Source organism: Schistocerca nitens, chromosome 10 (genome assembly GCF_023898315.1).
Source record: "Schistocerca nitens isolate TAMUIC-IGC-003100 chromosome 10, iqSchNite1.1, whole genome shotgun sequence".
Classification (NCBI taxonomy): Eukaryota; Metazoa; Arthropoda; class Insecta; order Orthoptera; family Acrididae; genus Schistocerca; species Schistocerca nitens.
Window position 1 is genome coordinate 90262363 of NC_064623.1, and position 27502 is coordinate 90289864.

Below are 27502 nucleotides of genomic sequence, written 5' to 3' on the forward strand. Positions count from 1 at the left end.
TCAACCAGCCACTTGTAATAAAAGACAGTAAAAGTATGCAATAATCACAGAGTAGAGCTGTGAAGGACTATTGTAGGTTGACATGGTGACTATCAGTATCCCACATGAGAAATATGATGACGACCAGTACCCCATAGATGCTACTGGCTGGGGGAGTGATGGGCAGTTGACATAGTGACTGTCATTATCTCATTTGTGCAGTATCGTGATCACTATTACACCCCACTCCCAAATACTAATGGGTAGGTCATAGATGATGAGCTGACATCTTCACTGTCATTACACCACACATCCAATATGGTGGCCATAATTTTATCCTTCCCTCAGAGACTGTCTAGGTGGTCGGAGGATGTGGTGACTGTCATTACCCTGTAGGCTCATCTATCTCAACTCAGTGAGATATGACAAGCTTGCTGATTGTATCAATGCACATTTTCAGATGTCAGCAAGTTAAATTATGCCAGTGACTAAACAGTTGAGACTTGTTCTGGCACACCGCCCCATTATGTTAGCCTCATGTTCAAAGGAATTTACAAAAAGTTACCATCTATGTTACAGCGAACCTGTAACAAGTTGCTCCAAGCTACCAGACTTTCCAGTCTAACCATTTTCTATGATAACTTATTATACTGAAATTGATTTTCAGTGTAAACATTTCTAGTGTAAGCAAGTGAAACTCTGACAAGCTGCCCCACGATGGAGTGAAATTATAATAAGTTAGTCCATGTTACAGCAGAACTGTAAGCATACCCCAATGTTGCAGCAAACTATAACAAGATTCTCCATGTTACAGCAAAAATGTAACGAACTACCCATGTTACAGTGAAATTGCGCTAAACTACCCCATGTTACAGTGAAGCAGGAACAAGTTGCCCCAAGTTATAGGGAAAATACACTGTCCAGTCACATTAATTCGTTCACATGCCAAAAGCATCAATTACCACATTTGGCAGAGTGGATCACTGCAAGCCCTGCAGGAGCAGAATCAGTGACGCTCCTGAAGGTACCAATATGGATATGGAGCCACGCCAATTTCAGTGCTGTGGCCAACTGCACTATATTTCTCGGTTGAGGATCCATGGCTTGAACAGGAGGTGGTCCCACGGAGTCTCATGTGGGTTTAATTCCAGTGAGTCTGGTAGCCAAGAGAGTATGCTGAACTCATCATGGTGCTCTTTGAACCACACTAATACACAGCGATCTGTGTGGCCTGTTGAACTCTGTTGCTGGTAGAAAACATCTTGCTGAGGAGAAACAAACTACATGTAGGACAGACGTAGTCCCCAAGTACAGATGCATACTTACGTTGAGACAGTGTACCTTTCCCAGTGACGACATAACCCAAGGAATGCCCTCTAGCCTGGACCCTTCAGACCAGGGCCGCACAAACACGGAAAACAGCACGCGTGCAAAGCGAGGTGCAGCGAATGCCTGCACAGTGCATCGGTTCAACTCGGCATACTTCGCCTCAACTCTGCTTGCTTCGTGAGGCCGACGCTGTGCGCTGCCAGACGGCTTAGTCAACATTGGAATACTTCAGCACAAGACAATTGCCGGAAAAATGGAACCATCTCTCCAAAAAAAAGGGAAAATTGCCGAAAGTCAATTTAAACCGGAATGGGAACTCTTCTACTTTTTTGTGCGTTGTGACTATAAAGCCAAATGTATAATCTGCGGTACACTAATCACATGTGTCAAAAAATCGTCTATTGGAAGGCACTACAGCAAATTGCATTCAGAAAAGTATAGTGATATAACAGGGGATGCCAGAGAGGAAGAATTACGGAAGTTGCAAACTCTTGCAGAAGAGAATTCTGTATCTACAAACGATGTTTGTTGCAAGTACTTTAGCATGTATATTTTGGTTGAAGGTCATGCGAAACGAAATAACATTTGTTTAGATTCCTTAGTTTTCGTTTACGCATAAATTATTTCTAACATATCTTTCTTTCTCCACTTTAGGGTGAAGAAGATGAGGGGTGTTGCGAAAGGACTCTCAGAACTAGTTGCAAAGTTGCTCTACGTTTAGCAAGAGCTGGGAGGCCATTTATGGACGGGCCATTAATGAAAAACATTATGTTGGACGTAGTAGAGACAATGAATCTCGCATTAGCTCCCGCGTACAGCAGAATACCACTTTCCAGAATGACAATACATCGGAGAATCAACGACATTGCTGAGAATTTGAATGAACAACTGGCAGCCAAAATTGAAAACTTCCTAGGGTACTCCATCGCACTTGATGAGTCCACGGATATTAACGACACGGCTCAGTTAGCAATATTTTTGCGTGGCGTGGACGACGACCTCCATGTAACGGAAGAGCTCCTGGATATGATTTCGTTGAAGGACACTGTTACAGGGGCGGTTATTTTAGCAGCTGTTGAAATGGCAGCTGAAGGAATAGGACTCCCTTGGGAAAAGCTGTTTTCCGTAACCACTGACGGGGCACCAGCAATGTGCGGTAAAGCAAAAGGGTTTATTGGCCTACTACGGAAAAAACTTAACATGCCCATTTTACCTTCCGTTCATTGTTTTGCACACCAAGAGGCTTTTTGTGCGAAAGTTATCGGTCTTCAAGATGGGATGAAGGTAGTGGTGCTTATCGTGAACTACACTCGTTCTCGTGGACTAACTCATCGTCAATTCAAAGAATTTTTGATTTCCTTTGAAGAGGAGTATCCAGATATTCCCTACCACGCTGAGGTGCGCTGGCTGAGCAAAGGGAAAGTGATTTCCCGAATTTTTCGACTACGCCACACTGTGGCTCAGTTTTTGGAGAGAAAAGGACGTCCGGAGCCACTCTTTCATGACCCTGAATGGGTAGCTGATTTAGGATTTTTAGCAGACATTATGGCTCTCCTACATGATTTAAGTCTGAAACTCCAAAAAGAAAACAATCTCATCAACGATATGATCAGCAAAATAAACGCTTTCCAGTATAAAGTGAAGCTCCTCAAAAACAACCTTTCAGAGAAAAATACGCAACACTTTCCTGAACTAGGTAAGCGAGATATAAATTGTACCTTTATTAAAACAGCCTGATTTTTATAACCGCTCTAATCAAAACGGTACTGTTTTTGTTTGACAGCAACTGTGCAGGAAGGAGCGCGCTTTGAAAAATACGTCGAGGTGCTACAATCCCTTGAAAATGCGGTTAACGACCGATTCCAGGTAATGTGCCGGTATATGACATACAGCTAAATAAAGAAGATTGCGTTACATATGCAAGTGTAACATTACATTAAAACCAATAGTACACATTACATGTTTATTAAAATCTATCGCATTTTAGTACTTCGAAACAACGGCTTACATTACTTTCATTTATTAACATTGGCTTTGTTATTGTTTCAGGAAATTACCTACCTGCAGCCAATTCTCGATGTTTTTGTGAAACCTTTTTCGATGGATATTGAAAGTGTGCTTCAGATTTACATTTCGAACTAACTGATTTGCAAAGCGATGTTCACCGAAAGGATGTGTTTTACAATACAAAAGGTTTGCTCCAATTCTACCAGAATTTGTCGAAGGAGGAATTTCCCAAGTTACACAGAGAAGCAGCGAAGATTATTTCTATGTTTGGTTCCACTTGTGTATGTGAAAGGTTTTTTTCTGTTTTGTCTTGTACAAAAACTAGATTGCGTGCGAGTATTTCTAATTGTAATTTAAAAAATTCTCTCAGAATTGCTGTCAGCCAATCTCTTGTTCCAGATCTTAGTAGCATAATTGCAAATAAAATAAAGAGCACATAGGAAGGTACATTTGTGTTGAAACCAAATTTAAAATTATTACCATTACAGTTATTATATAAATCTCTTTTGTACCGGTACACCAAACTAAGCTCTCCACCTAGTGTACATTAGTATTTGGCAGTGACGAAGACAACAGGGTAAAAGCCTTGAAACAGGTCGAGACAGGCGGCGCGAGCGACACAAGCTAAGGAAGTGAGAGCAGCGCTGTTGCGCAAAGCCGAGGAGTGGGGGGTCTGCACCGTCGTCAACATAGCGCAGCCGTCTCCTGCACTGTGCGATGCACCGGTGCATGCACCTTATGCGGCCCTGCTTCAGACGGTTGTTGCAGGGTGTTTGCTTTCAGACGTTTTATGCTATACACAGCAGTGGCTATCTGTTCGATGGAGCATAAATTGTGATTCATCTGGAAAGGTCACCTGTCGCCACTCACAAGGGAACCTCCCTATCGCACCCGCCTCAGATTTAGTTATAAGTTGGCACAGTGGATAGACCTTGAAAAACTGAACACAGATCAATCGAGAAAACAGGACGAAGTTGTGTGGAACTATGAAAAAAATAAGCAAAATATACAAACTGAGTAGTCCATGCGCAACATAGGTAACATCAAGAACAATGTGGGCTTAGGAGTGTCGTGGTCCCGTGGTTGGCGTGAGCAGCTGCGGGACGAGAGATCTTTGGTTCAAGTCTTCCCTCGAGTGAAAAGTTTAATTTTTTATATTATCAACTTCGCTCTCCAAAATTCCAGGACATGTTCAGATTTGCTTGGACGTATGCAGGATTTGACGGTCTACGCACGGAAAAATTTGAAAACGTTAAAAACATAAGTTTTGACAGAGCACAGGAAAAACTGTGCGAGTCTGAAACTGTTGAATTCATTTGTTGCTGTTTATGTGACAAACTCTTATGTTTTCATCACTTTTCTGGGAGTGGTTATCACATCCACAAGAAAACCTAAATCGGGCGAGGTAGAAGAATCTTTTTACCCATTTGCCAAGTGGGTCGACAACATATTCCTGTCATGTGACGCACGCGCCGTCATCAGTTTCGTATAGTATATATCAGACGTGTTTTCCTGTGGAGGAATCGGTTGACCTATGACCTTGCGATCAAATGTTTTCGGCTCCCATTGGAGAGGCACGTCCTTTAGTCTACTAATCGCACGGTTTTGCCGTGCGGTCGCAAAACACAGACACTAAACTTATTACAGTGAACAGAGACGTCAATGCACGAACGGACAGATCATAACTTTGCGAAAATAAAGAAAGTAAACTTTTCACTCGAGGGAAGACTTGAACCAAGGACCTCTCGTTCCTCAGCTGCTCACGCTAACCACGGGGCTACGGCGCTCCTGCGCTTACACTATCCTTGATGTTGCCTATGTTGCGCATGGGCTACTCAGTTTGTATATTTTGCTTATTTTTTTCATAGTTCCACACAACTTCTTCCTGTTTTCTCGATTGATCTGTGTTCAGTTTTTCAAGGCCTATCCACTGTGCAAACTTATAACTAAATCTGAGGCGGGTGCGATGGGGAGGTTCCCTTGTCAGTGGACATCCAGCAGCAGTATCAGTGTGTAAGCTCCAGTATTCATCGCCGATGAGATCAGTAGGGGTGCATGAACCAGGCGCCTTCTCCAGAGGCCCGTATACTGCATCCTTCTCTGAACAGTATTAGAGGAGATGTTATTAGTAACCCCTTGATTCAGCTAGGTGGTCAGCTGCTCAAAAGTGGCATATCTGTTCGCTCGTACACATCTACACAGCCATCCTCTGTTGTCGATGGCTCACGGTGCACTGCAGTTGCCTCAGCATTAGTTGTGGATATCGGTATTTTACCGTTCAAGTTATACTTTAACCATTTCAGCACCTGAACAGCTTACACACTTAGGCATTTGGGAAATTCTTCACCCTTGGCCTGAAAACCAATGATCATGCCCTTTTGGACGTCATATAAATCGTTCAATTTCTACAATGTGATAACTAACGCACTGTTTTGTGAACTCTCTCAAAAGGTTTAATGCCCTCAGCTGCTAGTGCTGCTACCTGCCATCTGTGATTTGTTATTGCATGTTGAACATAAGCGATGGTCACATCAATGTGACTAGACTGTGTAGAACAAGTTGCCTCATGTTACAGCGAAAGTGTAATAAATCTCAGCACTTAACAGTGAAATTGCAACAAGTTGCCCTTCTATAGAATGTGCGTGTGTGAATTCCTAAGAGACCAAACTGCTGAGGTCATCGGCCCCTAGACTTACACACTACTTAAATTAACTGAAACTGAGAACAACACACACACACCCATGCCCGATGGAGGACTCGAACCTCCGGCGGGAGTGGCCGCGCAGTCCGTGACAGGGCGCCTCTAACCGAGCGGCCAGTTCTACAGGGTGTTACAAAAAGATACGGCCAAACTTTCAGGAAACATTCCTCACACACAAATAAAGAAAAGATGTTATGTGGACATGTGTCCGGAAACGCTTAATTTCCATGTTAGGGCTCATTTTAGTTTCGTCAGTATGTACTGTACTTCCTCGATTCACCGCCAGTTGGCCCAATTGAAGGAACGCAATGTTGACTTCAGTGCTTGTGTTGACATGCGACTCATTGCTCTACAGTACTAGCATCAAGCACATCAGTACGTAGTATCAACAGGTTAGTGTTCATCACGAGCGTGGTTTTGCAGTCAGTGCAATGTTTACAAATGCGGAGTTGGCAGATACCCATTTGATGTATGGATTTGCACGGGGCAATAGCCGTGGCGCGGTACGTTTGTATCCAGACAGATTTCCAGAACGAAAGTGTCCCGACAGGAAGACGTTCGAAGCAATTGATCGACGTCTTAGGGAGCACGGAACATTCCAGCCTATGACTCGCGACTGGGGAAGACCTAGAACGACGAGGACACCTGCAATGGACGAGGCAATTCTTCGTGCAGTTGACGATAGCCCTAATGTCAGCGGCAGAGAAGTTGCTGCTGTACAACGTAACGTTGACCACGTCACTGTATGGAGAGTGCTACGGGAGAACCAGTTGTTTCCGTACCATGTACAGCGTGTGCAGGCACTATCAGCAGCTGATTGGCCTCCACGGGTACACTTCTGCGAATGGTTCATCCAACAATTTGTCAATCCTCATTTCAGTGCAAATGTTCTCTTTACGGATGAGGCTTCATTCCAACGTGATCAAATTGTAAATTTTCACAATCAACATGTGTGGGCTAACGAGAAGCCGCACGCAATTGTGCAATCACGTCATCAACACAGATTTTCTGTGAACGTTTGGGTAGGTATTGTTGATGTCTCGATTGGGCCCCATGTTCTTCCACCTACGCTCAATGGAGCACGTTATCATGATTTCATACGGGATACTCTACCTGTGCTGCTAGAACATGTGCCTTTACAAGTACGACACAACATGTGGTTCATGCACGACGGAGCTACTGCACATTTCAGTTGAAGTGTTCGTACGCTTCTCAACAACAGATTCGGTGACCGATGGGTTGGTAGAGGCGGACCAATTCCATAGCCTCCACGCTCTCCTGAACTCAAACCCCTTGACTTTCATTTATGGGGGCATTTGAAAGCTCTTGTCTACGCAACCCCGGTACCAAATGTAGAGACTCTTCGTGCTCGTATTGTGGACGGCTGTGATACAATACGCCATTCTCCAGGGCTGCATCAGCGCATCAGGGATTCCATGCGACGGAGAGTGGATGCGTGTATCCTCGCTAACGGAGGACATTTTGAACATGTCCTGTAACAAAGTGTTTGAAGTCACGCTGGTACGTTCTGTTGCTGTGTGTTTCCATTCCATGAGTAATGTGATTTGAAGAGAAGTAATAAAATGAGCTCTAACATGGAAAGTAAGCGTTTCCGGACACATGTCCACATAACATATTTTCTTTCTTTGTGTGTGAGGAATGTTTCCTGAAAGTTTGGCCGTACCTTTTTGTAACACCCTGTATACAGTGCTCTATAGGTAACCAATTTTCACTTACCTTGAAAACAAACAGGGTATACAACAAATATATATTACTGTCAGCTGTGCTGCATTGCGTGAGCATATGGCCCATGAACTGCAATTTATGAACTTAGTCACAAGACTCCACTGAGGTATACAGCTAAGATTAACAACACTTACTGGCTGTCACTGGGTCCGCTGTTGGTAATTCTGGCAACGGGCCTGGATCATCTGGACATCAGGAAAAGATAAGCCGAACATTAGATAATGCAAAGTAATCGTATGGAAGCATACAGGAGATTTGAATAGCATTTTACAAGTGAGGCAAAGTGAATAGACCACTTACAGTACAGGCAGGAGAAAACAGTTAAATCTCTGTTACATCATGGGCAGGAGTGAGATTTCTTAGCCCACAAAACGGTCTCATAAATTTTGTGCCCATCCACAGTCAATGTGCTACAAACGTGTACAAAATAAAAAGGCACATGAATGATAGTATCATTTGCAGCAATGTAGGCACTCCAGAACATCTGTTTAGTTATTGTCCAGCGGTTGTCAGACATACAGGACACTGGGACTCATAAAAGTACTGTGAAAACTGGTGCATACTTCTCAACTATAGATTACTTAGATTACTTATGGGAGTCACAGTACTGGTTTTAATGGTATGTTACAACTACGAAGGCCTTTACATCATAATATAAGATCACAATAGCACGCTTTTTCAAAAAAATGTGCCGAGATCTATAGAACATTAATGTTCTGACATTCTCCTGAGGTCAACATCTAACTCATGATGAGAAAACCTGACTCAGTTTTTCAGACGGACTGAAGAAAGGACACGAAGATGTACACGTTCATGGACCTTGTCTCACCAGCGGGACCCCACTGTGTGTGTAATGGAGCAGTGCAAAACTGTGATTTATACTATAAATTAGCTAGTGAAATTTGTGTATGACCAAACAAACATTGTACTTTATGGAGGAACCAAGTGAAACAGTGCAGTTCTTGATATTACAATAAGAACCTACTAAATGAATCAGTGTAGTTATTAAGACATTGACCTCGTATAAGGGAAGGTAGAGTCAGTTATTCTAGCTCTGATTTAGCTTTTCCATAGGTTTCCCAAATCACTCTATATCATCTAAATCTACATCACTACTCTGCAAATCACACTTAAGTGCCTGGCAGAAGGTTCGTCGAACAGCCTTCACACTAATTCTCGATTATTCCACTCTCAAACACACACCTGTATCTTTCCGTTCGAGCTCTGATTCCCTTATTTTATTATGATTATCGTTTCTTCTTACGTAGGCCGGCGTCAACTTGGCAGGAGAAACTTGGTGATCGAAATTCGTGAGAAGATCCGGCCACACAGAGGAAGGCCATTCTTTTAATGATGTCCACCCCAACCCCTGTATCATGTCCATCACACTCTCTCCCCTATTTCTCGATTATGGAAAACGTACTGCCCTTCTTTGAACCTCCTCGATGTACTCCATTAACCTTATCTAGTAAGGATGCCACACCGCATAATAGTACTCCAAAAGACGACAAACAAGCGTAGTGTAGGAAGTCTGTTTAGTAGATCTGTTGCATCTTCTAAGTGTTCTGTCAATAAAATCCAGTCTTGGGTCGCCTTTCCCACAGCATCTTCTGTGTCTTGATCCAATGTTGTTCGTAATTGTAATTCCTAGGTATTTAGTTCAATTTACGGCTTTTAGATTTGATTAATTTATCGTGTAACTGAAGTGTAAAGTATTCCTTTTAGCAATCGTGGGGATGACCTCACACTTTTTATTATTTAGGGTCAACCGCCAATTTTCGCACCATTGTTGTTGTTGTGGTCTTCAGTCCTGAGACTGGTTTGATGCAGCTCTCCATGCTACTCTATCCTGTGCAAGCTTCTTCATCTCCCAGTACCTACTGCAACCTACATCCTTCTGAATCTGTTTAGTGTATTCATCTCTTGGTCTCCCTCTACGATTTTTACCCTCCACGCTGTCCTCCAAAACTTAATTGGTGATCCCTTGATGCCTCATAACATGTCCTACCAACCGTTCCTTCTTCTAGTCAAGTTGTGCCACAAACTCCTCTTCCCCCCAATCCTGCTCAGTACCTCCTCATTAGTTATATGATCTACCCATCTAATCTTCAGCATTCTTCTGTAGCACCAAATTTCGAAAGCTTCTATTCTCTTCTTGTCCAAACTAGTTATCGTCCATGTTTCACTTCCATACATGGCTACGCTCCATACAAATACTTTCAGAAACGACTTCCTGACGCTTAAATACATACTCGATGTTAAGAAATTTCTCTTCTTCAGAAACGCTTTCCTTGCCATTGCCAGTCTACATTTTATATCCCCTCTACTTCGACCATCATCAGTTATTTTGCTCCCCAAATAGCAAAACTCCTTTACTACTTTAAGTGTCTCATTTCCTAATCTAATTCCCTCAGCATCAGCCGACCTAATTCGACTACATCCCATTATCCTCGTTTTGCTTTTGTTGATGTTCATCTTATACCCTCCTTTCATGACACTGTCCATTCCGTTCAACTGCTCTTCCAAGTCCCTTGCTGTCTCTGACAGAATTACAGTGTATTCGGCGAAAGTTTTTATTTCTTCTCCATGGATTTTAATACCTACTCCGAATTTTTCTTTTGTTTCCTTCACTGCTTGCTCAATATACAGATTGAATAACATCGGGGATAGGCTACAACCCTGTCTCACTCCCTTTCCAACCACTGCTTCCCTTTCATGTCCCTCGACTCTTATAACTGCCGTCTGATTTCTGTACCTTTTCTAAATCGTTTGGCAATTTGTTTTCATCTTCTGATGACTTTACTAGTCGATAAGCAACAGCATCAACTGCAAAGAAGCTAAGACGGCTGTTCTGATTGTGTCCTAAACCGTTTGTACAGATAAGGAACAGCAGAGAGCCTATAACCCTACTTTGTGGAACGCCAGAAACCACTTTTGGGTTTACTCGATGACTTACCATCAATTACTACGAACTGTGGCCTCACTAACAGGAAACTACGAATCCAGTGCCATAACTGAGACAATATTTCATAAGCACGCTATTTGATTACAAACCGATTGTGAGGGATGGTGTCAAAAGCCATCTGGAAATCTAGAAATGTGGAATGAATTTGAAACCCTTTGTCGATAGCACTCAACACTTGGTGTGATTATAGAGCTAGTTGTGTTTGACAAGAACGATATTTTGTAAATCCGTGTTGACTATGTGTCAACAGACCATTTTCATCGAGGTAATTCATAATGTTCGAACACAATATATGTTCCAAATCCTGCTGCATATCGACGTTAATTATATGGGCTTGAAATTTAGTGGGTTACTCCTATTGCCTTTCTTAAGTATTGGTGTCACCAGTGCAACTTTGCAGCCTCTGTCTACGGATTATTCGTCGAGCGGGCGCTTGTATATAGTTGTTCAGTACGGAGCTATTGCATCGTAATACTCTGAGAGGAACCTAATTGGTGTACAGTCTGGACAGGAAGACTTGCTTTTATCAAGTCACTAAATTGACTACCCAAGGACATCTACTTCTGAGTTACTCATGTTGGCTGCTGATCTTGATTCGAATTTTGGAACACTTTGGTGAAGAAATTCTGGAAGGCTGTGTTAAATAACTCTGTTTTAGCAGCACTGTTATCAACAGTATTTCCAACGCTATTGCGGATTACAGGCGAATGCGAAATGTTTCGTTCATCACGGCCACGGCCGACCTTGCGTTATATCGTGGTGAAACATATTTATATATTCTGTTTACACGTCCATTAGAGCTATGTATTTTAGTTTTGGTAATAAGAAAACCTGTATCTGTATGAAGTGATCCCTGGATTAATAAATAACTAGATAAAATAAAACTTCGGAGGTAATGCAGCAGGAATGATACAGATTGCTTCACGACATTTCCAGCTACATGTTTCGTTCAGCCAGTCCTGTATGTAAATATTGGAGGGGGAGGCGGTGGGACAGGTCACTGAGAACAGCGATCACTGAAGGATATGTCCATAAAACTGTCAACCAGAATAGTCCGTATGTGGAAGGAATGTTGATTCTATGATGTTACAGTGGCAGAAGGATGCGAAACCCACAATGTAATCGCTAGTGACACGCCACGTTGCGGATTATTCGCTTGTGGGTTACTTGTTCACGTGCATACTTCGAACACTTTCGAAAAAATATGATATGAAACCAGAAAGATCCGTACCTAAAGACTGGAAAATTGCTCAAGTCACATCAATACCCAAAAAGGGAAATAGGAGTAATCCGCTGAATTACAGGCCTATATCACTAACGTCGATTTGCAGCAGGATTTTGGAACATATACTGTATTCGAACATCATGAAGTAGCTCGAAGAAGACGATTTATTGACACATAGTCAGCACGGATTCAGAAAATATCGTTCTTGTGAAACACAACTAGCTCTTTATACTCATGAAGTAATAAGTGCTATCGACAGGGGATGTCAAATTGATTCCATATTTATAGATTTTCAGAAGGCTTTCGACATTGTTCCTCACAAGCGCCTTCTAGCCAAACAGCGTTCCTACGGAGTATCGCCTCAGTTGTGCGACTGGATTCGTGATTTTCTGTCAGAAAGGTCACAGTTCGTAGTAATAGACGGAAAGTAATCGAGTAAAACAGAAGTAATATCTGGCGTTCCCAAAAGAAGTGTTATAGGCCCTCTATTGTTCCTGATCTATATTAACGAGATAGGAGACAATCTGAGTAGCGGTCTTAGATTGTTTGCAGATGATGCTGTCATTTACCGTCTTGTAAAGTCATGAGATGATCAAAACGACTTGCAAAATGATTTAGATAAGATATCTATATGGTGAGAAAAGTGGCAATTGACCCTGAATAAAGAAAAGTGTGAAGTTGTTCACATGAGTACTAAAAGAAACCAGCTAAATTTCGATTACGCGATAAGTCACACAAATCTGAAGACTGCAAATTCAGCTAAATACTTAGGGATTACAATTACAAATAACCTAAATTGGAACGATGCCATAGATAATGTTGTGTGTAGAGGAAACCAAAGACTGCAGTTCATTGGCAGAACACTTAGAAGGTGCAACAGGTCTACTAAAGAGACTGCTTACACCACGCTTGTCCACCCTATTCTGGAGTATTGCTGTGCGATGTGGGATCCGCATCAGGTGGAACTGACGGATAACATCGAAAAAGTACAAAGTATGGCAGCTCGTTTATATTATCGCGAAATAGGTGAGATAGTGTGACAGACATGATACGTGAATTGGAGTGACAATCATTAAAACAAAGGCGTTTTTCGTTGCAACGGGATCTTCTCATGAAATTTCAATCACCAGTTTTCTCCTTCGATTGGGAAAACATTCTGTTGGCACCCACCTACATAGGGAGAAATGATCATCACGATAAAATAAGAGAAATCAGGGCTCGCACAGAAAAATTTAAATGCTCGTTCTTCCCGCGTGCCGTTCGAGAGTGGGATGGTAGAGAGACAGCTTGAAGGTGGTTCATTGAACCATCTGCCAGGCACTTTATTGTGAATAGCCGAGTAATCACGTAGATGTAGAAGAAGCCTGTTATAATTAGAAGAAACAGAGGGGTTCAGAAAAATGTAGATACTCTTTGATAGTATTAATGGAACAAAACGACATATCGTTAAAATTCTTGCACGGGGGGAAGGTTATTTTGTGTGTTCAAAGTGACGTCCATTAGCAGCCAAACAACGTCGATGCCGCTGACATGTTGACCGAACTACGGCTGTCAGTGTTGGCGGTTCGAGAGTCGCACAGGACGCCTCGATGCTTTCTCGTAGCTCATTCAGTGTAGCTGGCTTCCGTTGATAAACTTCATTTTTCAAGGTCCCCCAACGGTATAAGCGAAGAGGTGCAAGGTCTGGAGACCGTGTTGGGTACTCAACAGCTCCTCTTCGGCCTATCCGTCATCCACACAGATTTTCATCTAAGTATGCTGTGTTCATGTCTGTGGTAGAGATGCAGAGCGCAATCTTGCTGTAGGTAAAAATCTTTCACCTCCTAACACCTCTCAGATGGCAGGTAAAATCGATGTTTGCAGCACATGAAGATACACCTGCCAGTTACGGCGCCATCAAAGAAGGGTGGGCCAACAAACTGTGGGATGACAGGCCACACTAACGCATGGTAGATTAACGTGTTTGCCCATGTGAATGTGAGGATTTTCAGGAGCCCAGCATACGCAGTTGTGGCGTTTCACAGTACCGTTCAGTTTGAATTGCGCATCGTCAGGCCAGATAACCATCCGTGTGATCCGTTCACTCTCGCGAAGCATGCCTTCAAACCACTTGCAGTACTCCATCCTTGGATCCGAGTCTTTCTCTGCCACAGCATGTAGCGATCCCGGAATGTACAGATTCCACGTTGCAGCTTTCAGACTATGTCGTTTTGTTCCAAAGATATTAACTATCAAAGAGCGTTTACATTTATCGGGAACTCTTAATATTTTCATCAGAACACAGTTTTCCGTTAATTGATACACAGTTGACGAAAAGATTCACGAGAAGCCATATTGGGGTGCGCAAGAACTAGAGTTTGAAAAGTTAAGTGGCACGAATACGGTGAGGCCGAGTACGAAGACGTGGCGATCGAGGACTTGGTTATCACATACACCAAGAAATGAAAAGCCTCAACAGATTTTAGAGTATACGTGACCAAATTTGTTTGAATGTCCCGTCGTTGTAACTTTTCAGGTGTGAGAAATGTCATCACTAGTAAAATTTAATAACAACAAGGAAGGAGATTGAGGAGACTTTTTTAATACTTGTCCTCAATTCATTTACTTAATCTCCACAGAAACTGGTTCACTACGAAATATCAGAGAGGATCCTGATGTAGAACTACTGAAGGCCAAAACTGGTATTGCAGCACTACTATTACCTCATAGTTTGTATGTTGATGACATGTATGGTCTGTTAAGGTCTCTAACTGTAGGAAGACTGATTATGACACTGCAGGACGAGTCTAATGGAAAACTTCCGCACACCGCAATTCTCATTTGTTACATCGAAACGTTAAGACCACATGATGGCATACCACTAAGATTGTATAACGCTACCAAAATTCATATACACTACTGGCCATTAAAATTGCCAAAAAGAAATGCAGATGATAAACGGGTATTCATTGGACAAATATATTATACTAGAACTGCCATGTGATTACATTTTCACGCAATTTGGGTGCATAGATCCTGAGAAATCAGTACCCAGAACAACCACCTCTGGCCGTAATAACGACTTTGATACGCTTGGGCATTGAGTCAAACAGAGCTTGGATGGCGTGTACAGGTACAGCTGCCCAAGCAGCATCAGCACGAGTAGTGACTGGCATATTGTGACGAGCCAGTTGCTCGGCCACCATTGACCAGACGTTTTCAATCGGTGAGAGATCTGGAGAATGTGCTGGCCAGGACAGCAGTAGAACATTCTGTTTCCAGAAAGGCCCGTTCAGGACCTGCAACATGCAGTCGTGTATTATCCTGCTGAAATGTGGGGTTTCGCAGGGATCGAATGAAGGGTAGAGCCACGGGTCGTAACACATCTCAAATGTAACGTCCACTGTTCAAAGTGCCGTCAATACGAACAAGAGGTGACCGAAACGTGTAACCAATGGCACCCCATACCATCACGCCGGCTGATACGCCAGTATGGCGATGACGAATAAACACTTCCAATGTGCGTTCACCGCGATGTCGCCAACACGGATGCGACCATCATGATGCTGTAAACAGAACCTGGATTCATCCGAAAAAATGACGTTTTGCCGTTCGTGCACCCAGGTTCGTCGTTGAGTACACCATCGCAGCGTCAAGGGTAACCGCAGCCATGGTCTCCGAGCTGATAGTCCATGCTGCTGCAAATGCCGTCGAACTGTTCGTGCAGATTGTTGTTGTCTTGCAAATGGCCCTATCTGTTGACTCAGGGATCGAGACGTGGCTGCACGATCCGTTACAGCCAGGCGGATAAGATGCCTGTCATCTCGACTGCTAGTGATACGAGGCCGTTGGGATGCAGCACGGCGTTCCGTATTACACTCCTGAGCCCACCGATCCCATATTCTGTTAACAGTCAATGGATCTCGACCAACGCGAGCAGCAATGTTGCGATACGATAAACCGCAATCGCGATAGGCTACAATCCGACCCTTATCAAAGTCGGATACGTGATGGTACGCATTTCACCTCGTTACACGAGGCATGACAACAACGTTTCACCAGGCAACGCCGGTCAACTGCTGTTTGTGTATGAGAAATCGGTTGGAAACTTTCCTCATGTCAGCATGTTGTAGGTGTCGCCACCGGTGCCAACATTGTGTGAACGCTGTGAAAAGCTAATCATTTGCATATCACAGCATCTTCTTCCTGTCGGTTAAATTTCGCGTCTGTAGCACGTCATGTTTGTGGTGTAGCAATTTTAATGGCCAGTAGTGTAGATGGTCTAGTTTTATCATGGCTAATTGTATGCATCACTGATGCTCCTATGTACGATGAAGTCAACCATCTGGCTTCCTTTGACTGTCGGTGGGAAAAGGTTAAAACGTATGTGTAATTCGCCAAATACCGTCAACAGACCTGCGAGTCTGCGTCCAAACAGTTCGGACCGTTCAGTTAGCATTGATGTAGTCCCATATTTAACGAAGGTCACTCTCGTAGACCCTTTGGAGCAATTGATAATACGTTAAAGGTAGACATGATTGCTTTTCTTAGCATGCTCTTTCTTCACTCTATTTTATGTTCGACAAAGAATTTTTGTTGTAAGAACGACGGGCGTTTGCAACAGTAAGCATATGTATCCCTTGTTGGACAACTCTTGTGGGGGACGTTGAGGAGAGAGTGCTTGAATCACTGGCCATTAAACCAACTGTATTTTTTACTAGGTGGACGATACATTCGAAGTATGGCCACATTGAGATGATAAATTAACAGACATTTCCATGCGTAGTCCTAAGGTCGTCTAGTCCACAATAGAAAGAGAGAATGATCATCTACTGCCTTTCCTTTATGCTTTTGTTACATGGAAGAATGAGGGTTCACTGGCGCATTCACTTAATCGTAAGCCCACTCATGCTCATCTGTATTTAAAATTGCGTGGTTCTCATTATCATAGCAAAATATGAATGCGCTTCAAACACTTGCACGCAGAACTCACACCCTGAAAGATCCAGATAGTTCGCCTTAAAAGCTGGCTCACATAATGACATTGGGCAGGGAAAATGGATATTCTAACAGATTAATGGGCACCATCGGTCGAAACCTTGGACAAGGATGTGAATTATACGCAGAGCTCATCGACAAAATCTCTATCTTTTCTTTCTTGTCCTGGCAATATTTTGCTGAATATAATAAGAACTCTCTGTAAATTTCAGATTGAAGTGTTTTCCGACCATTATCTGAGACTGTCCACCTTCTACGATCAGCGAATGTTGTTGTGGAAGCCTGGAATTTACTAAGAACCATGCCAATGTGGTATGGCCAGACACTGGGCAGTACCAAAAGTCAACGCTATACCCGCCTTGCGCCACCAGACAAGTTTGCTATTGCTGGACAATGTATCTCCACTGCACATTCAAAGGAGTTTGATGTTGTTGTTGTTGTTATGGTCTTCAGTCCTGAGACTGGTTTGATGCAGCTTTCCATGCTACTCTATACTGTGCAAGCTTCTTCATCTCACAGTACCTACTACAACCTACATCCTTCTGAATCTGTTTATTCATCTCTTGGTCTCCCTCTACGATTTTTACCCTCCACGGTGCCCTCCAATCCTAAATTGGTGATCCCTTGATGCCTCAGAACATGTCCTAGCAATCGATCCCTTCTTCTAGTCAAGTTGTGCCACAAACTTCTCTTCTCCCCAATCCTATTCAATACCTCCTCATTAGTTATATGATCTACCCATCTAATCTTCAGCATTCTTCTGTAGCATCACATTTCGAAAGCTTCTATTCGCTTCTGGTCCAAACTAGTTATCGTCCATGTGTCACTTCCATACATGGCTACGCTCCATACAAATACATTCAGAAAGGACTTCCTGACTCTTAAATCTATACTCGATATTAACAAATTTCTCTTCTTCAGAAACGATTTCCTTGCCATTGCCAGTCTACCTTTTATATCCACTCTACTTCGACCATCATCAGTTATTTTGCTCCCCAAATAGCAAAACTCCTTTACTACTTTAAGTATCTCATTTCCTAATCTAATTCCCTCAGCATCACCCGACTTAATTCGACTACATACCATTATCCTCGTTTTGCTTTTGTTGATGTTCATCTTATATCCTCCTTTCAAGACACTATCCATTCCGTTCAACTGATCTTCTAAGTCCTTTGCTGTCTCTGACAGAATTACAATGTCATCGGCGAACCTCAAAGTTTTTATTTCTTCTCCATTGATTTTAATGCCGACTCCGAATTTTTCTTTTGTTTCCTTCACTGCTTGCTCAATATACAGATTGAATAACATCGGGGATAGGCTACAACCCTGTCTCACTCCCTTCCCAATCACTGCTTCCCTTTCATGTCCCTCGACTCTTGTAACTGCCATCTGTTTTCTGTACAAATTGTAAATAACCTTTCGCTCCCTGTATTTTACCCCTGCCACCTTCAGAATTTGAAAGAGAGTATTCCAGTCAACATTGTCAAAAGCTTTCTCAGGAGTTTGATAATGCAATTAATTTGGCCACACCGTGGCCTCTTTGGGACTCCGTTAGTTAAGAGGAAATATGCGTGGCAGAAAATCCGTTGGCTGGTTACGTGTTGAATAATGCGTGGGCCATTAAAATCTCCACGTTTTGCTCTAACCGAAGGCGGCAGTCCGCCACGGATGTGGCAAACAGCAGAGCTTCGGGAAGCTGGGTTCTCGGATTTCACCAGCGAGGTCGCTGCCGCCGGCTGGTGTGGCTTCGCTGTCAGCACGATCGGGTATCATGCGCTGAATACTCACTGCCCGCTAATAAAATGTGGTTCGGAGGACCTCTTTGTCATTCTTCGTCTGTTTCCGCCTGAGGATGACTGTAAGGCCCTCCCAGCCGAAATATCGTCGTATGTAATTAACGACGGCTGTCAGCAAGCTCGAAACTTTTTTTAACGTTCATTTGGCCTGGAAAATTTTGAAATTCACCTGGATGGGACACGTAGGCCAGTTCTGGCAATGAATGTTGTAATCCAATTATTGATACGGGCGGACATAACTTAGGACAGTTGCTACGAGCACAAGTTGCCGTTGTAAGGTGAAGCTGTTTATTTCAGCACAAAATTAATAATTCGCTTCCTACCAGTAGCCGCTTGGCTCACGGTTCTCAGTTTAGGACTACCTGCGATCTATGTTGTTTTCGGTCACCTTACTTATGAGGACTTGGACGTCACGAGGGCCCAAAAATGGATTTCTGTAATTTAATGAAATTCTATGATTCTTCCTGATTCTAAAAATATATACTTTATGTATAATACTTCATCATTTTCATGTTTAAATGTCTTTCTAAAGCTGATGCGGTGCGTGAATATCTAGCTGTCACATTAATGTCAGACACAATACTCTGGCAACGATACCTCGTTATTTAGTTCTGGTGCCGCTATTTCCTCAGCAAATCGTTTATGGAATATCCTTGAAGAATATAGCGACTGTACTATGGGCAGAGATTTATTGTAATCGATCTTTCCGTCGAATCCGAATGAAAGCTTCAATAGCTACCTTCAGGAACGCTTGCGAAAAACTGTTTTTGTTGGCATGTCAGCTTTTCATAGTGGTGCGACGGACGCAATAATATGTGTCAGTGATGGAGTAACAAGCAGATTAGAAACCATGATCAGACTGGACATCAAAACTGGGAACAGCCATTCCATGTGGGCTGCTACGAGCAGACAGGTAACGTGTCGTTAAAGCTGAACAAGCTACTGAAAATAGGACACAAGGGAGGCGAATAACAAAGAAAAGAAAGAAAGTTAAATGCGGAAGTACAGATTATGAAGCTGGAATGATTTGACGCATTATCACTGACAAGAAAATAAGACACAAATATTTAGTTTCAGTATCCCGTAATCAACGTTTTTCCATCCTTAGGTATGATCCAATATTAAAATTACAAAAATAAAATTTTGCATGAATAACAAAATATTGCTTTTCTAGGTAGTGAACCACATTATTCAACAATACATTAAATATTTTAAGCTGGAGCACATTATTTGTTCTTAAATTATTAGCAGAATAAATCGACTTTCAAAACACATTTAAAAAACTCAGAACAAGAAATTGGTAAGTATTCCTGGTTTACTGTTAATAATTAAAAGTATAAAATTTGTTTTCACCTTTCATTTTGAACAGTGTGGAAGTACAGTTTACTTAAAATAAAAATTACACGTAATTCAATACCTAAAGTATAAATCAATCTTCAGTCTACAATGTATTCCACAGTTTACAATTCTTTTTCTCATAGAGGTTACAATATTATTTGGTTGCATATCATCCCAAAGTTTTTGAGATATTAAATATTAAAATACTAGTACAAACTACGGACCATGACGTGCAGCTTCCCTTAAGCTATTTTTACCTCTATTTAAATACAGGGGGAACAGGGCGGAAAGCGCTATTATTGACTTATATCTGTCTTCGTCATGGTGTATACCATGGCTCGTGGGGGGTAAATATTTTCGTGCAGACGTAATTTACTCGTTAGATGCAAGTGTTAACAGAAGTCGATGGCAAAATATCAAATTTCCAATTTTTATAGACCCGAATGTTGTATTCATGTTAACAATTCCATCCACGAAGGATGTAGAACACCGCAAGAGCAAGAAAACTAATTTACAGCAGTGAGATCACGTAAATTTTCAAAGCACGGTAATAAGACACAGGGCCTGATCGATAATTCATGTGTTGTATATTTTACCTGTTACTGTGAAAGAAGTATGAGCAAGTGCATAGCCCAGCTCATACGGGGAATACAGATAATACGAGTACGTTCAAATCGTTTTCGACAAATATTGTTTTCTGTTTTACTTGCTCAAGCGGGTGGCACTGGAAGGCGGTCGCTTGGTGGGTCTTTTGTTAACACTAAATAATTCTTCAACCTCAATGAGAAAGTGATAGAAACCATAGAGCTAGGTACTTTGTTGTATATTTTAACGTAAGCTTAAAGAAACACTTCTAGAGCTAAAGGCTGTTATATATATACGTATGTACTTACCTGATTGCGGCAACATCAGATATTGACAAACTGCCCCAGAATCTGCAAAAGAAAGTACGCTCGTTTAATGATAGCAGAGAAACCACAAATCATTCTGTTGGAGGTAAATAGCGCAATCGGAGAGATTGTCCAATGCACATATAAAAGGGTGATCATTAATAAAACCGACGAACTGCAGGAACGCATTCCTGACTAAGAATGGTGGAAAAAACGTCTTATGAACATGTGTCCGCAAATGCACTGTCGCCACAGTAGATAGGACTGAGGAATTGAAGTTCCTCTGACCAGGTACCGCGTGTTCCTTGCTTATTGCAGGCTCTGTGATTGACACCGCGTACTGTAAGCAGCAAAATGGCCCGGTATTGATGTCGGCAACAAGCCGAAATGGTGTTTGTGTACGGGCAAGCAGATGGAAATGGTCGAGAGGCAGCATTGCTATACCAAAACAAGTACACTCACAGACCCGAGCCACATAATACAACATTTCAAGCCATATTTGGGCGTCTGTCTGAAAGGGCCCATGATCACACGAACGCCGAAAAACTGCTTCAGACGTTGGGCGATCAGGTTGGTGTCCGCGAAGGTACTTGTTATGGTACAGCAATGCTGCCTCTCGATGGTCGAGAGGCAGTAGTACCAACCTAGTAGATAGTGTCGGAAGTGCCATGCGGCTTTTCGCGGATGATGCTGTAGTATACAGAGAAGTTGCAGCATTAGAAAATTGTAGCGAAGTGCAGGAAGATCTGCAGCGGATAGGCACGTGCAGGGAGTGACAACTGACCCTTAACATAGACAAATGTAGTGTGTTGCGAATACATAGAAAGAAGGATCCTTTATTGTATGATTATATGATAGCGGAACAAACATTGGTAGCAGTTACTTCTGTAAAATATCTGGGAGTATGCGTGCGGAACGATTTGAAGTGGAATGATCATATAAAATTAATTGTTGGTAAGGCGGGTACCAGGTTGAGATTCATTGGGAGAATCCTTAGAAAATGTAACCATCAACAAAGGAGGTGGCTTACAAAACACTCGTTCGACCTATACTGTGCTCATCAGTGCTCATCAGTGTGGGATCCGTACCAGATCGGGTTGACGGAGGAGATAGAGAAGATCCAAAAAAGAGCGGCGCGTTTCGTCACAGAGTTATTTGGTAACCGTGATAGCGTTACGGAGATGTATAACGAACTCAAGTGGTAGACTCTGCAAGAGAGGCGCTCTGCATCGCGGTGTAGCTTGCTCGCCAGGTTTCGAGAGGGTGCGTTTCTGGATGAGGTATCGAATATATTGCTTATACCTCCCGAGGAGATCACGAATGTAAAATTAGAGAGATTAGAGCGCGCACGGAGGCTTTCAGACAGTCGTTCTTCCCGCGAACCATACGCGACTGGAACAGGAAAGGGAGGTAATGACAGTGGCACATAAAGTGCCCTCCGCCACACGCCGTTGGGTGGCTTGCTGAGTATAAATGTAGATGTAGATGTAGATCGTTTCCATCTGCTTGGCCGTACACAAACACCATATCGGCTTGTTCTCGACATCAATACCGGACCATTCTGCTGCTTACTGTACGCTGCGTCAATCACACAGCCTGCGACACACGAGGAATACGCGGTACATGGTCAGAGGACCTGTCATTCGTCAGCGCCGTCTGCCGTGGCAGCGATGCATTTACAGACAAATGTTCACAGGACCTTCTTTCCTCCATTTCCAGTATGTTCACCCTGCATAGATTTAAAAAGAAACTGTAAAGTTGAAGAAAAATCTAACCATGTACTGTAACGCCATCCTGTGTTTGCCCTTTCTTATACTCCATTTCTGTTCTATCGCCCTTCTACATCTCCGTCTACATCCATACTTGGCTTGGCAGAGGGTGTTTGTGTGGTACCAACATTTCCCCCGCTTCCTGTTCCTGTGATGACTGTTTCGCGGGAAGAAATAGTGTTTTGTAATCCTCCCTATGAACTGGTAACACCCTAGTTTTTCCTTCATAGTCTTTTCCGAAGAACCACATAGGAGGAAGTAAAATATTGGTTTACTCTTCTAGTGACGTACGCTCTCGGAACTTTAACAGTAAACTACACATCGAGATGTGGAGCGCCTCTTTTGCTGTGTCTACCACTGCATGTGGCTGAGAATCTCGGTAACGTTTTCGTGCTTACTGAACAAGGTACGGATACCAGACCGACGAGCAATATCCAAGCAATGATCGATGAAGTACACTGCCTGACGATTCTTCCAGTCAGTCTGAAACTGTCATCTACCTTACCTTCGAAAGGTTTTATGTGATCTTTAGTAGTAGGTCAAAGTTTGCGTGACCCCTCTCAGCATTGTTGCCAGATTTATTCAAGATGGCGGATCCAAGATGAAGGCAACAGATATGGCAATGTCACAATGACCTCATGATGTGAAGTTCAAATTTTGGCGAGAATATACGTTGATTCGGCGACCTCCACTAACCTAACCCCCTCCCCTGCCGCCCCTGCTTCCCCTGCCACCAAATTTTGGTGGAACAAAGGTCATCTGGGCTACCTCCACTAATCTAAGAAAATGGCAGCAGAAAAGGGCTACCACTACTAACCTAAGTCATCCAACCGCCACCTCTTCCTGGGAATTGGTAGGAAAAGGACTCAGCCTGTGCTGGGCTGCTGGATAGGATGGACATAAGTCTTTATTTTGCTGGCAGTCTTTATTTAAACAATTTGAGGCAGTACCTCCATCCAGTGTGTCCACCATGAGGTCCTGAGTCCAACTGACGTGGTACACAGTACTGCCACCAGAGGGTGGTTTCATCCCATGGCGGTCTAGGGGTAAAATGACTCAGCCTACGCTGCGCTACTGGAGAGAGGAAGAAGTGTACTTATTTATTTTGGAACAGTTTATTTATGGATGGATTTCACATACATTTATTACACTGATACAATACACTCACACTGACGTGCTTGGGGGGCACAACACACAGCCTACAGACCTGCAAACTACTCGTAAATTACTGAAATAATTCAGTACTTCGATGTACAGACATGCAAGATACTCGTAAATTGTCAAAATAATGCATGCAAAAGGCTCTGCCAACATGCTCACAACGCTTAAACAGCTGAAAATAATATACTGCACAAACACTCATTGCACATAAAAAACGCTTTCGAACTATCGTCAACCGCAACATATCAGAGGATCCAATGTGTGCATGTGCCAAAGCCAGAGCGAGGCACCGCCGGACAGAGAAATGCAGGGGTGCAAGCCATTTATCTCAGGCGGCCATCACCTACAGCCAGCAGCTGATGGTTGCATCTATTTTTGGGTATACAGTTAGAATTCTTCGAGTGTTCTACTGACGTCACATTCTGTGTAAGTAAGAGCCAAGTCACCCTCTGGATGCGCTCATGTTTACCATTGCTGGCGCGATGCCTTTCTAACTGCGGTCCAGCAAAGACCTAATTGCCGAGTGACACACCCTCACAGATGCTGCTAAAAGGTTCTCAATGTTATACTGACGTCACAGGTCATGCTATGGAAATCTGTTCCAATGCTTCGCAGAACAGCACAGGGTGCGTTGTTGCTAGCAATCCTAACGGGACATGTGAGCTACATCTAGCTGTGAATGTGTTTACCTGCCCACCATTGTTGACGCATTGCTGGAAAAATGTTCGCATAGTGACTTACCATCGCAGGGGCATCTAAAAGGTTGTCAGTTTTATACTGTTGTCACATGGTGATGTAAATAAGAGCTAAGCCGACCTCTTGGAAATTGTAAAGTGTCACATAAATAGTTAACAGTCGCTTTTGTAGGAGGTTTCGCGATGTCTCAGCTTGTCTGCATGGAAATTCTTGTCCTAACAGAACCTGTTTACGAAAATAGCCCAGAATAACACAGAATGCATTCCTCCTGATGGTCCTAACGTGGCACCCCGTCCATCACGTGTTACCCTTCCTGGAAATCGATAAGTCTTGCTTTCAACAAACGTCTCCAAAACGCAAACGTTCTCACCGCTTTACAGAAGGTCCTATGTCTTGGTACAAAGGATGTCTTGTGAATGAATGGAACATTATGATCGGCTCTTACTGAATTTATCCTCAAAATTACTGATGCTGATGTAACACACTGTCCACCTTTCTGCAGACGAGACTTTCAGCGGCAAAACTATTTTGTACAGATCGCCATATTGCACTGACAGTTAAACCCTGCAAAAGTGGCCTAAAGCTCGTCAAATACAGAAAGAGTCTTACTCAATTACACTGCCAGCTTGGTTCCGCCATCTTGTATAAATTTGGCAACAATACAGAGTGGGGTCATATGAACTTTGTTCTACTACTAACGTTCCCATCTAAATCACTCCATCGCATTTTCCTAGATGTTTAATGGATGTGATTGCTTGCAGTGATTAGCCAGCAATCATATTTTACAAATAAAATTTGCCTATTTGTGCGGAGTATGTTTCGTTATGTTGAGGGTCAACTGCCTCTTTCTGCCCCAACCCTCGAATCTCTGCTGGTCTTCACAGATTTTGCAACTATAATTTTCTAGCATTGCAGTTTCTCTGCACACAACGTCCTCAGCCACAAAGAGCATCGTAAAACATCCAACATTATCCACTAGATCATTTATTTACATACCGTGAAAAGTAATGATGTAACAACATTCTGTTTAGTCACGCCAAAGTTACTTTTACGTCTATAGGTTCCTGTCCGTCAAGAATGACATGTCGTGTTCTGATTGTTACGACGTATTTCATCCAGAGACGGAGCTGATCTGACATTCCATACGCTAGTACTTTGTATGTAAGGTGTTAGTGCAGAACTGTGCCGAACGGCTTCTGTGTACCAAGGAACACGGCCCCATCCAGGACGCCTCTATTTACTACACTCTGGGTCTTGTAGACGAATCGAACGAGCTGGGTTTCCTTTGCGGAGTACATGTTGAATCCTACAGATGAGACATTCAGTCTCCAGAAATATCACAGTACACGAGCATCAAACGTGTTCGAGAATTTTGCAACAGACTGACGTCATAGATATACGACTGTAGTGTCATGTGTCTGTTCTACGACCTTTCTTGAAAACTGTAATTAAGTGTAACAGAATTACTTTACTTCGCAATCCCCAGCTTGAAAAGATTTATCGCTAGTCAAGTTGTTTTCTATTTCGAACTATGTTCGTCTTTTTTCGATTTACTCTCAATCCATATTTTGTTCACGTTAAAGAATTCATTCCATTCAACTCATCTTGTAACTTTTCTTCATCGTGACTGTGTATAGCAATGTTTTCAGTGGATCTTACCACTGACAAACATTCACTCCGAATTTTAATCCCATTCTTACATATTGCTTTTATTTCCGTCATTTCTTCCTCGATATAAAGATTGAACAGTAGGGAAGAAAGATTGCGCTCCTGTTTCACACAATTTCTAAAGGAAGCACTTTAGTCTTGTTCTTCCTGTCTTAATTTTCGCTCTTGGTCCTTGTACATATTCTGTACTACCTATCTTTGCCTATGCCATTCACTTATTTTTCTGATAAATTCGAACATCTCGACCCATTTTACATTGTACAGTTCTGTTTCTAGGTCGACAAATTCTATGTATATGCCGTTATTTTTTAAATATTGCTTCCATTATCAAGCGAATGATAGTACTGCCCCATTGGTGTCTTTTCCTTTCCTACACCCAAACTAATCGTCATTTTGCGATACATTATTCTTGCCCACACCTAGGATGAATGAGATGTTAAGCTGACTGGACAATATTTCCCTCACGTATATGCTCTTCGGGACTGTGTGGATGACATTTTTCAGGAAGTCAGATGATATGTCCCCAGACTAATAGATACTACAAAACAATAGCCTGATAAAATTCCTTCGGGCTTTCAGCTGTGTCAGGTGGTTTAAAACTCATGAGCCCTCTGGCCGAGTGTCCTTTGGCGATTGCCATGTGTTGGCACTCGTGTGATTGTACCATTGTCCTTATAAAGTCACGCTACCTGGGGGCTGACAAGAAATACGGCACCGCAACGAACTTCTGACGTCACAGTAGTCGGCTTGTCTACAAAACTTGGCTCCATGCTTGGCCTACTGGGAATCTATATGTAATTGAAATGGTACCCACTAAAGGTTTTAACCAGGTCATTAGCTATCGAGAGCCTGCATACTTTTAAACATACACTCAATAGTTCTTAAGCTCGTCTGAAATAGTTACTCGCTCCCCGCCAGAAATGGCTACTGGTACTTGTACGACCTGCACTATCACATGCTGTGACGCATGTGCCACAGCCTGTGTTTCTTGTGGTCCTCGCGCTGCATTCTGTGACGTCACTGGTGATCATTCCAGCACCATATATGGTGATGTTTTCACTGCACACATGCGACGCCTGCTTCAATCTTCCTGTACTCATGTTGCAAGCTCTGCTAGCTACAGACCGCAGTCATTATTGAGGATACTGTAACAAATATTTATCTCGATCGCTTCTTTTACAACGACATCCGAGAAACCATTAGTCTGTTTACTAACAGATCTCTTGCTGAATGTATTTTGGCGTCCGTTTTTCCA

At 42.7% G+C, this 27502-nt stretch overlaps 1 protein-coding gene across 1 annotated transcript in view; it reads right to left on the reverse strand.

Annotated features, from left to right (window-relative positions):
- Positions 1–27502, reverse strand: part of LOC126209905 (collagenase-like) — a 391700-nt gene that overhangs the window by 321341 nt on the left and 42857 nt on the right. Inside the window, exons 2-3 of the mRNA XM_049939026.1 lie at positions 20957–20998; positions 7897–7947 (exon numbers count right to left, since the gene is read on the reverse strand). Of these exons, the coding sequence (XP_049794983.1) occupies positions 7897–7947; positions 20957–20998 (93 nt within the window). The remainder of the gene's footprint in view (positions 1–7896; positions 7948–20956; positions 20999–27502) is intronic.